Source organism: Bombus affinis, chromosome 7, assembly GCF_024516045.1.
Source record: "Bombus affinis isolate iyBomAffi1 chromosome 7, iyBomAffi1.2, whole genome shotgun sequence".
Classification (NCBI taxonomy): Eukaryota; Metazoa; Arthropoda; class Insecta; order Hymenoptera; family Apidae; genus Bombus; species Bombus affinis.
The window spans coordinates 8412681-8423792 of NC_066350.1; the positions used below are offsets into that span (position 1 = coordinate 8412681).

The 11112-nt window shown below is 37.2% G+C and overlaps 3 protein-coding genes across 21 annotated transcripts in view; 2 read left to right on the forward strand and 1 right to left on the reverse strand.

Annotated features, from left to right (window-relative positions):
• The window catches only part of LOC126918880 (uncharacterized), a 92375-nt gene extending 88773 nt beyond the window's left edge, over positions 1-3602 (forward strand). For all 12 annotated transcript variants that reach the window (XM_050727381.1, XM_050727387.1, XM_050727377.1 and 9 more), the window contains 2 exons: positions 49-1385; positions 1464-3602. In XM_050727381.1, the coding sequence (XP_050583338.1) occupies positions 49-1385; positions 1464-1889 (1763 nt within the window). In that variant the 3' untranslated portion in view covers positions 1890-3602. The remainder of the gene's footprint in view (positions 1-48; positions 1386-1463) is intronic.
• Positions 3598-6454, reverse strand: LOC126918894 (glucosidase 2 subunit beta). The gene is made up of 2 exons (XM_050727437.1): positions 5174-6454; positions 3598-5091 (listed from the first exon to the last, which is right to left on the reverse strand). The coding sequence occupies exons 1-2, from the start codon at positions 6069-6071 to the stop codon at positions 4412-4414; spliced, it is 1578 nt and encodes a 525-aa protein (XP_050583394.1). The 5' UTR covers positions 6072-6454; the 3' UTR covers positions 3598-4411.
• Positions 6455-6558: 104 nt separating this feature from the next.
• LOC126918885 (OTU domain-containing protein 7B-like) lies at positions 6559-10644 on the forward strand. Of its 8 annotated transcripts, none has more exons than XM_050727402.1 (8): positions 6559-6850; positions 7645-7885; positions 7969-8387; positions 8469-8840; positions 8927-9240; positions 9327-9485; positions 9563-9635; positions 9695-10644. In XM_050727402.1, the coding sequence occupies exons 1-8, from the start codon at positions 6770-6772 to the stop codon at positions 9794-9796; spliced, it is 1761 nt and encodes a 586-aa protein (XP_050583359.1). In that variant the 5' UTR covers positions 6559-6769; the 3' UTR covers positions 9797-10644. The 8 variants fall into 8 exon arrangements, with proteins under 8 accessions (XP_050583359.1, XP_050583364.1, XP_050583358.1 ...); XM_050727407.1 differs by having other exon boundaries at positions 6562-6763; XM_050727401.1 differs by having other exon boundaries at positions 6770-7111.
• Positions 10645-11112: the final 468 nt, after the last annotated feature.

Here is an 11112-nt window from a genome sequence, read left to right on the forward strand (position 1 = left end):
GAAGTCAAATTTATTTTACTTTAACAAAACTTTCCATTTGTCCACCAGCGCAACTGGAAAGCGCCAGTTTGAACCATACAGCGGCACATCACCGAATTGCGGTTCGACCCAAAAACCGGAGGCCTCCGAGGCGTACTGGCTCTCAAGCTGCCAACACATCCACGTCGACGATCACGACCATAGCGGAGGATTCGTTGGACAGCTTGGACCAGCAAACGGTCAGCGTGAACAGCAATGCGTCTTCACCGACTGAACCGAAGAACGTGTCTATCACGAGGAAATCTTCGAGTAGATTGTCGCGTACGTCGGACATTTTCGAGCAACTGGAAGCTAAACTTCCTAGAAAGCCACCTAGCGTGGCCTCTTTGTCCCCGGACAGCCTGGACGCCGTAACTACCTCGAGAGCGAGCGTCGAGGTGAACGACGACTTGGAGAAGCAGCCAGAAGTTCGATCGATCGTCAGGAAAGCGTCGAATCGAACACCAAAGAATACTGAGATGTTCGAAGAGCTGGAATCGAAGCTACCTCGAAGGAGATCCTCCAACAGATTGTCGAAATCGCCTGACAGTCTAGAAGTGGCTCCCAGTTGGTTCTCCAAATCTACGGAAGGCTTCGACAAATTAATAGAGTACGAACAAGCAAAACCCGTGACTCGAAGACTGCTAAACCCAATCTCGAAGTCGATCGATCGCGTGTCCAAGTCTTCCGACAGCCTAGAAGCGATAGAGGCGTTAGCCAGCGACGAATCCATCGAGCGTAGGAGGAGCAGCTTCGAGTTGCGCGCTCGCAGATCTTCCAAGAACATATCAAAGTCGTCGGAGAATTTCGAGGTTCTGGAACAAACGCAGATTGGAACGGAGACTGCTCAAGAACTACAGAAGAGGAGTAGTATTTCGGATATCAATCTGTCTCGGGGAAGAAGGTTATCGAAAAGTACGTCCAAGTCGTCGGAGGATTTCGAGAGGATCGAGATAAGCGAGCCGAAAGACGAGGAGGAAAATATCGGAGATAGTTTCGGCAAATGCTGCAGGAGATCCTCGAAACGTATGTCGTCCGAAAGCTCTGACAATTTGGAATCGGATGACAGATTGGAAAACAGGAGAATCAGAAGAACACCAAAAAGAATACCGAGCACCAGTTACGTGGACATCGTCCCAACGGACGATGGAGAGGAAGAGAAAAGACCGATCATGGTTAGGAAACCAGCCAGGCTTCAGAAATCGTCTGAAAGCTCGGAGCTTGGCAGTACAGATACGTTGGATTCTGAGAGGAGGAATAAGTCGTCGGAGAGTACCGAAACTCTGGACAGTTTGGAGAGAGATTTGGATCAGGATAGGAAACACGAAGATCTCGCGGATGCTGTTGCGGACAGACGCGACAAAAATGTAAGTTTTTGAGAAAGCCGATTTTTGCGCTCGTATTAATTATTGATCGAGTAAAAAAAGAAATGTTTCTATTTTCAGGATCCTTGGACCAATAAACCTCTAATGACGTCGCATTCGGAACAAATTTCAATGGCGGACGGCACGGAGGACTCCAAATCCTTGATCTCACCGGACAAATTCTACTGGCGCCAATCATCGGAATCGAAGGAGAACATCGACATTCATCAATTATTAGCCATCACGATAGTTACCAGAATGGCCGACAACGGCAATAACCAACGAAGCTCTGTGATTTATCCTAAGAAGAAGCAACAGATCACCACGTCACAGCCTACCTCGCCAGTCGCTAAACAAGAAGATAACAAAATGATCTTCGACAATCTCCTCGTTAGTAAGAACGACGAAGATTTACAAAATATGTTAAACGGCAATATTTCCGAAGTATCCACGGACACGAAGAGTTTCAAGGAGAAACTAATCATGTTCGAGAAACTCGGCAAATGAACACTACACACATCTACACACGTAATTAATTAACAGGCACGCGTTTGATTGATTTTCGCCTGTTTAATGGAAAAAAAGGATACATAAGAAGAGAAACTGGTCGAGACTATGCAAAGCCTTTTTTTCCTATGTAAACTTTTTTATATCTGGATTTCATTTGTAGACTGAATAAGCTGAAGGAAACGAAATACGAACGAAGACGTTCTACTGGTTAAGACTATAAGATGGACAATAATGTAAATTATTTACTTCAAATTTTTATAATGTTTTTCATGAGGCGTATCTTCGTTTCTCACTCGCAAACACAAAAAAAAAAAAAAGAAACAAAGGAAAGTGGAAAGGTAATCAATATGTAAAAAGATTTTAAGTTGGTCCATGACGAGAAAGTTGTAAGGTCAACGTGTTTAAACATAATTACTGGCCGTAATTACTTGTAAATCGCGTGTTATTTAACTTGTTCCGTTGCAATCGTATTTTTTTCCTCCTTTTTTTTCTACATGTAACAAAAATCGCATACACGATAAGATTACCGGTCATAGCCGAATGCAGTATTAGGTGGTGCGCGATAACGCGAATCAATATACTCGCGTGTCGTGCTTACAAATTCTTCTCGTGTTAGGAGCTTAGTGTTTCTTGTTGTACAGTAGCTTAGAGTCGTTAATAAATGTGTTTCGTTCCACTGTGTAAATACGAAAAGGAAAAACCCCATTGCAAAATTAGGCACGAATAAAAGGAATACGAATAAAGAGAATATATAAAAGATAATATAAAAAATATAATAGTCAACATGATTTAAGGAGTGTTTAGTTCAATGGCCAAAACGAGCCATTAAGCGAACACAGGGTATGTTGTTAAACGAAATCATAGTTCAATTATATTTAGAGATGTTGTGGTAAAATCTTTGGGAAATGCTGCCTTTCCATATCAATCTAGTAGTTTCTATGTGTCGACGCCAAACCACGCGAAATTAACAGAGATTATATTCTGTACTATTAGATATTCGATCTACTCTTTCCAGATTTTGAAGAAGCGATAATGCTTTAAATTGTTTTCTTTTTGTATGAGTAATACGATAAACGAAATGTATCTTTTGATTTTAAATTGAAGATTGTACGTCTGAGAATTATAAATTCCACGTTGAGATCAAAATAATCCGTGTACGTTCAAAGGGAAACAGTGGATCATCGTGGGGTGAAAAAAAGACGTTAGAGCGTATCGTCTTCATCACGTAATACCACGTGACAAGACAAGATACTTCTTTCCAGTCTTTTAAGTGCCTTAACGAAGTACCAAGGAATCGACTGGTTGCGGACATTGTTGGATAAATCGCGCAGAAACGTTTATCACTTTCCTCCCTATTGACCACCTCCCCTTTTAGTTTTCTAGTTAACTGTAAAAGTCTCAAACTCCAAAAGATACGCGTAGATTGTTAGATTAATGAGACATAAATAGAGAATTGAATTAACCATCACTATATAGTATAAGAACTGGCATAATTGAAAGAAGAATATAAATAAATAAATATATATATATAAATAAATACGCGTATATATAAATATAAATATAAATATATGTATATATACATATATATATATTTATATTTGTATACATATTATAGTATATATAAATACATATAAATATATACAGGCATATAATACAGAAAGAGTAAAAGTCGCCCATTTTAATGTAAATAAAGCTGCCATCGTAATTACAGTTCGACAACAAAATTCTTTTCCTCTTTATTGAACCCGCATTCTGATGTGTCGATCACGGACGCATCTTTAGAAAATTACAAAATATCTCGATACATTAAATACAGTTTTCTACGTTACACGCAGCAATTTGGGAAAATTTTTTTCTCGAAATTTTCTTACAGAGTGTATATGTGTGCATAAGTGGTTGCTTCAGTTCATTTATTTCGGATGAGAGTCTTGTAGACCTTGACGAAAATAGGTAGTCGCTCAACTGCGTGATGACCCAATGACGAGTGAATGACCAGTTCATAAAAATTCGTCTCGTACAAAAGGAGGAATGTATAACAGTAACACAATATTGGCAATTACTGTGTAACAACAATTTCTTATTCACTTATCACGAATATTAAAATGTCTCTCTACCTTTTAAGCAAACTGAGCTCGTTGATAACTCACGACCGCGTTATCGGCTACGAATTCTGTTTGTTTATGTATACAAGTACAACGACAAAAAGTTTCTAATACAAGGACGAATAACCGATCACGAATTCGATACTCGATAATATTACCATTACTTATCGTGCAAGCTTTGACTAGGGTCTCTTACTATAGCTTATCAATTTCATTTATCTTCAATAGTAAAAAACTTTGTGCAAATTTGCAAATGTTGTAATAACTTTTTATTTAACGCGTTATTAACGTTCAAGAAACAAACTTGAAAATAGGTGAATCGCGCGGTCGTTATTCATCCTTGCCATTTTTATGTACCTTACGTTTCAAAGTCATACAATCGCGTATTAAATTCTGCACGTTTATGCGATATGAAATTTATAATTCGTCATGTGTATTAGCGGATTCCAGATTCGCATTGCATACAACTGGCGTGGAAAATTCCATAGCATACTCGCACCGGCTAGGTTCTGTCACTGAAACTAGTTTATTTTCTTTACCACAGCTTAGATTGACAATGGTAGAACGCGCAGGTCCATTCCAACAACTGAGGCCAGAGTCATATTTCATCTTCGAATACCTTTGACCTTCCGGTCCGCTCCAATCGTTCCAGTGACCTAAGTTAATGTCGCTGCCGCCAGATTTCGATCTCTGCGTCGCTCTCGAAAACATACACAAGGTGTAAACATATTCCAAATTCGTATAATCGAAACATTCACCGTCTAGAGGTATGAATTCATTGTCAACGCCGAAATCACGATCTAATTTTTCTTCAAACACTCTGATTTGCGTTAATAGTTCATTTACAGATTTTTCCGCTTTTTCGAAATTCTCACGTGCAGCTGTTGCTTCATCTATGAGAGTTTGCGTTTCTTCGTCGTACTGAACTTGAGATTCCTCAGGTTTCGGCTGTTCTTTGCCGGCAACTTCATCTGTCTCTGTGCCATCAACTTCAACTTTTTCCTGCTCAGATGTTTCATCCACTGGCTCATGAACCTCTTCTTCTTCATCTTCTTCGTCTTCTCCCTCTTCTTTTTGACTTGCTGGTTTAAACATCCCTGAAATAAGATATTAATACAATGTATAGTTCAAAATAGAAGTAAAAGAAATGTATCACCGACAGACAATCTTTCTATTAACCTTGTTCTAACATTAAGAAGACCTTCGCATTTGGCCATACTGAAGCAATAAAATCTTGAAGATTGACTTCCTTCTGATTATTTAAGAAATACATTGCCTCTTCTTCGGTTACAACTCCATTCTTGTCTTTGTCAAATGTCACCCTAGTTTGAAGCTCTGCAATTGTCACAGTACCACTGTTATCAGAGTCTAGTAGTTTAAAATAATCCTCTGCATCTGACTCGTGCAATTCTTCATCCTCTTCTCCTTCTTGTGCTACAGATTGTTCTGGTTCAGCTGGCTTGTACTTTTCTAAAGCAGCTCTTTCATGTTCCTCTGCTTGAGTCTTCAATAATTCCTTCTCCTTCTTTACAAGTTCTGCTTCTTCATATTCTGAGCGTAATTTAACTAAGCGAGCTTGATAATCTGTCTTTAATTGTTTGCCTTTAGCAATCATTTCCAATCTTATCTTGTTACCTTCCCTTATCAACTCTTCTGCTTTTTGTTGCTCCAACCTAGCTTCCTTCCCAAGTTCATTACAATTATTTACGCATTCCTTGCCTGAGCTATATTCGTCACTGGCATCGCAACAGTCGCAAACACCGTCGTTTACCCAGGTGGATGGTATGTAGCGAGGCTTATGACCGGAATTTTCGCAGTAGAATGAGCCGTTTGTACAGGCAGGCGTACCGGGCTCATCACTGCCATCCGCGCAATCACAATAATTATCATTTACATGTGAAAATGGTATTATTAGGCTTCCATCAAGGCACTGGAAGTCACGATCCGATGGGTAAAGCGAACTTTTCGCGTTAGGTATCCCACGAATTTGCAACACCTTAGAACCGGCTACGTGGCCCAATAGAATCAACAGATTAAATGATAGAAAAAACATCAAGTGTATGCCAGAATTATTCATCGTGATAATATTCCTTTCGATTCTCTCTGTCCACTGTATGAAAATATTATCATTCACGGTAAACTGACAAACTTTTCCAGCAAAATCGACTAACTTTTTGAGGTTTAAAACGGACACGAGTACATAACACACACACTCGTGCACACCTACTACATCGGCATGGTCGCGTCTCACATCTTACGTTTAAGCAAGGTAGACGAACTACAATGTCGAAAATGGTAACCTGTGGCGCTACAGTTTACACTTAGTAAATCATGTTAAGGCGGCTTTTTCAGTTGCACAGTTTTCTGTAATCTTCTAAAAACGCTCTCAATGAATGTTACATTGTCTACCGTTAGAAGATGTATAATTGCTTTCTAATAAAAAGCAACATAACGAAATATTAAGAAAACGCAGGTGTTTATCTTTGGAACGATAATAATAATAAATCATAATGATTAATAACCCAAACCCCCAAAAAGTTAAAATTAAAATGAAACAGCTATATGATTTTATATTGATAAAAATAAAAGAGAACGATGTAACTTGATAAAGGTCAATGATTAATTTTGGTGGTGTTTTCTATTCAATTATTCTACAAATGTGCTATACATATTTCATACTATATAAGTGGGCGGTACATGTGATGCGCAATGTTTGCTTTCAAGGTTAAATGCATTTCTAAGTAGCGACACGATATTATGTGATAAACGGTACGAATGAATTTCTTGTATTTCAAAATTGGTTACGTTATCGTGATCAAGATCAACTTGTCCATTGGTGGGCGGGAATGTAACTGCGTAAATAACAACAGTGTATCTCTTAATCCCTCGTTAGTTAGACATGTGACCGATTTAGAGTTTCACGATGACTTCCGTGACGCAATAATAATAATTCGCTTCTTATTCTCTTTACTCTCCTACCAGTTAGTTTCGAGGTTGCGTGTTCTAGGTTATGTTGTGTTTGTATCACCTCCTGTGCAAACAGATTCTTGGCCGTTTTCATACATTGTGGGTAGCCTTGTTGAGATAGGGTTTAGTACGAATACAGTGATACAAAATGTAAGATAGTATACGAGCGGCTTGTGCATCGTAGTCCAATTAGAATACTATTTAACAATACTCTACCGCTACGCTCCACTTCACTAATTCGATATAGGGGCCAAGGTTTGCACATTTTGAATAATGATATCCGATAGTGGCACATATACATACAAGTTTTCCGTATATATAATTCTATTTATATGTATACATGTACATATATATGCCGTCTGCTTTTTTAGTCACTTTTGATATTTCGTAATCATGAGGATTAAAATCCTTTCTCCTCGCTTTCTTTTCCTTTTAATTGTATTTATAATTAAATTTGTTATGTACATAACCATTCTATGTTTATTACCATACAAATGTCACCTTGTTCTATTTTTAAATACTAATATATACATGTATATTGTTGTGTAAAGCCATTTGACTGCTGCATTTTTGTAACTTTTAATTGTATACTATATGATAACTCGCATACATTTTCTGTGATATCTTTTTATCACTTTTTTAATTGTAACGTCATTAATTTTAGATGAACTGCTACTTTGTAGGTGCAAGAAGATAGTGTAATGAACGTAGGACTGTCCACATATGATGGTTTGGAGAAAGAGACAAGTTCTAATAATGCATTGGAAAATGGAGGAGGAACTACAAAGAAGCTAGCCAGAGGTATATCTCGAGCAACTGAAAATGCTGCCATTGTCTCTTATGCTCGTTCTCAATTAGCAACTATAGAATCTCTAGATACTCCGGAGTTTACATTTTCACTTCCTGATTTAACTGTATATCCAGGTATTTTACCCATGCTCTAATATAACCAGTTACAATTACTTTCTCTATTGTGTCTTAATAATTGAATGATACATTACACTTAGATTCATTTCGACAATTTTTGGAAAGAGATCTAATAGAAGGTGGGTGCTTAACTTCTTTGGAAGCTGCTGGTCGTTTAAATTGGTGGTGTGGGGGATGTAAAAATGGGAGTAACAGAGTTTTATGGCCTTTGGCAACATCAGGAGATGGCAATTGTCTCCTACATGCAGCTTCTCTTGGCATGTGGGGCTTTCATGATAGACTTCTTACACTCAGAGAAGCTCTGTATAATACATTGGCTAAAGGAGAATATAGACATGCTTTGTTTAGAAGGTGGAAATGGCGCCAAATGGGCTTAAATGCAGCTTCAGGTTTATCTTATACAGAGGCAGAATGGTTAACAGAATGGCAAACTATCGTAGATATGGCTTCTCCTATTCTCAGGAACCAAACTGCTACTTCCTACCAAAGTCTTGAAGAAGTATGTAAGGTTTCTTTACTTTTTTCGAATTTTTTTGCAGTTTCAGATTTACTATATACTTATGCAATTGAAACTTTATAGGTACATATATTAGCTTTGGCTCATGCTTTAAAGCGGCCTATAATAGTTATAGCAGAGACTATGTTAAAAGATGCAGAAGGTGTAGCTTTAGCACCAATTCCATTTGGTGGAGTGTATTTACCATTAGAAGTATCTCCAACGCGTTGTCATAGAACCCCATTGCTTCTAGCATATCATTCAGCTCATTTTTCTCCTCTTGTTACGGTGGATGGAGCGAGTGATTTTGGAGATGGTTGTAACGAAGGCGTTAGCATACCTCTAATAGATCCAGATACAGGTCAACTACTATCAGTTTTATTCGCGGTAGATCCAGGACCTGATTGGGATTGGGAAGAAGGTTCACGAGACTTGTTAATTTGTCAACAGGATACGGTAATTAATCATATCGATAACATAAACTACAGTTACAACGTACATTAAAATATAATGGTAATGGTATAAAATATATTGGTATTTAGATGGAAATTTTATTGCGGCAATATTTAGACTGTGAATATCAAAATTTCACATCGGAAGAAATCGAGAGACTGTCAGATACTGATGGTTCACTTTCTAAAACGGCGAAACAATTGCTTGGAGTTGCTAAACAATTCGGATCAATTGGGAAATCTGTTAGTAAAAGACTGTGGTCTATGACAAAGAGACCAAAGAGTTTACCAGCAACAGCCGGTGGACTTTCAACGGAAGGTTTGTTATGTGTAAGGATCAGAAGTAGACGTCATCAATATGTGGATCAGATGCTTCAGAATTATCTCCAATGTGCTCACGCAAGGTATAGCAACCTTATGTAATTACGATAATTTCATTTTATAGCTAGAATAGCTAGATACGACTTCTAATCATTTTTATGTCATACAGATATCTCCAAGATCATAAAGTTGACGAAACTGGGAGCGAAATGAATTATGGTGCTGGCAAATCTAGGTTCTATACAGCCAGCGATCAAGACAGCCATGCAAGCGTCAGCAAATTGTTACCGACCAATCCGAATAAAGATCGTACACTTTATCTTTCAAGGTACTGAGATTAATATACCTCTCTATGAATTAGTCTATTAGTTTTTATGTGCATCGCATAAATTATTTTTTCCATAGATCTACTTTTTATAATGACCAACCATCAGTTTATAAACAGAGGCCAGAGTCATGGAATGCCAATAGTTTGGAGGTAAGGATTTAAATATTCATTGTAATTACGAAACTTGAATAATTTGAGGTTTTTCTTAGGCTAATGTCAAACAATGTCGCAATGAAGACTGTCAATTTTTTGGTTCTGCAGAAAATGATTACTTCTGCTCACAATGTTGGGCAAACCAACTTTATCGTTGAGAAATTGCTGGTCTCAACGATACATGACAATAACTCTTTAATATTGCTCGAGTTAAATGATATATATTCGGATTTAGGTATAACACTAGCCATTTTAAAAAGTTGCTTAAAAAAAGAAATTGTCTCGCCAGATTTTCTTCTTCCTGATATGTTAATTCATTGTATTTAGTTTTTTATTTAAAACTAGGCAACATACCAGTGATTCTCGTATATCGTGACAATAAAACGCTTTCTCTTTTAAAAGCGTATGCGCATGGTCTAATATTGCACTTGTCATTCAAATTTTGTTCACACATATTTATCGTTATCTTTCTTTATTTATTACTACTCATCTTTCTAAGAAGCATATCAGATATACAGGGTTTATCTGTTTCTGAAACATATATACATACATATATATACCACAGCTTAAAAGTCCATCACATAGCTTATAAGACCGAACCATATTAAATAAAAAAAGTATTATATTTTCGCAAATAACGATACGTCACTATTTTCATGACAAGTAAACAATTCCTAACTTTTTTGCACGTGCCTTCTATCTCGCATAATACAGAAACTACAAGTATACAAGCATAATGATAATACTCGATTTTCAACGCAATGATGAAAATGCCATTTTCTGTCGCAGCTATTTCTATCGCTTTAAATATACATAATGCTTTGTATAAATTGATGGCGCTTCACTTATTTACTCACTGCTTCAGTGTGTCTATCTAAGAGAGCGCGGGTTTGATATTTAATATTATAATATTAAACTGATATCAAATCATTCATTGTATTCAGTCTCGTTGCCTGTTGGCAATTATTTATGTAAAATTGTGTGAAAAATAAAACATATTTTTATATTTTGGACCTTTTTATATTTCCCTGGTATCTTATGAACCTTTGTATCATATATATTTTGAAATATGAATCGTTTAAAAAAACTGAAGATCTTGTTACGTTTTCGACGGTCTGTATATGTACATAGATTGCATTATATTTTTAATTTAATGTGTACTAATTCTTGGCATGAATTTCTTATAAATAAAATGAATGAATATAGACGTATTTCACCTAAAATAGTGAGAAATGCACATTTCTCCATTCGCTGCGCATATGCATATAACTCCCACTAAAAGAAATGTATTTATAGTTCTGCCGTTTCACTGCCAGAGGTGGTAATTCATGCGTCGCACTTTTGGCTGAATTTTTCCCATGTTCGTCGACGATCAAGCTACTCATCTTTTGATCTATAACTACAGGTACAACTTCCTCTTTGGTGGCTACTGAAGTCAGGGGCGACAATAGAACTCATGTTCGCATACCGCAGC

Coding starts and splice junctions, on each gene's coding strand:
- LOC126918885 (XM_050727401.1), top strand. CDS start 6,770: ATGAATTTCTTGTATTTCAAAATTGGTTACGTTATCGTGATCAAGATC. Junction 7,886..7,968: donor TGATTTAACTGTATATCCAG/GTATTTTACCCA, acceptor CATTACACTTAG/ATTCATTTCGACAATTTTTG. Junction 9,636..9,694: donor GGAATGCCAATAGTTTGGAG/GTAAGGATTTAA, acceptor GGTTTTTCTTAG/GCTAATGTCAAACAATGTCG.
- LOC126918894 (XM_050727437.1), bottom strand. CDS start 6,071: ATGAATAATTCTGGCATACACTTGATGTTTTTTCTATCATTTAATCTG. Junction 5,092..5,173: donor CTTCTTAATGTTAGAACAAG/GTTAATAGAAAG, acceptor ATCTTATTTCAG/GGATGTTTAAACCAGCAAGT.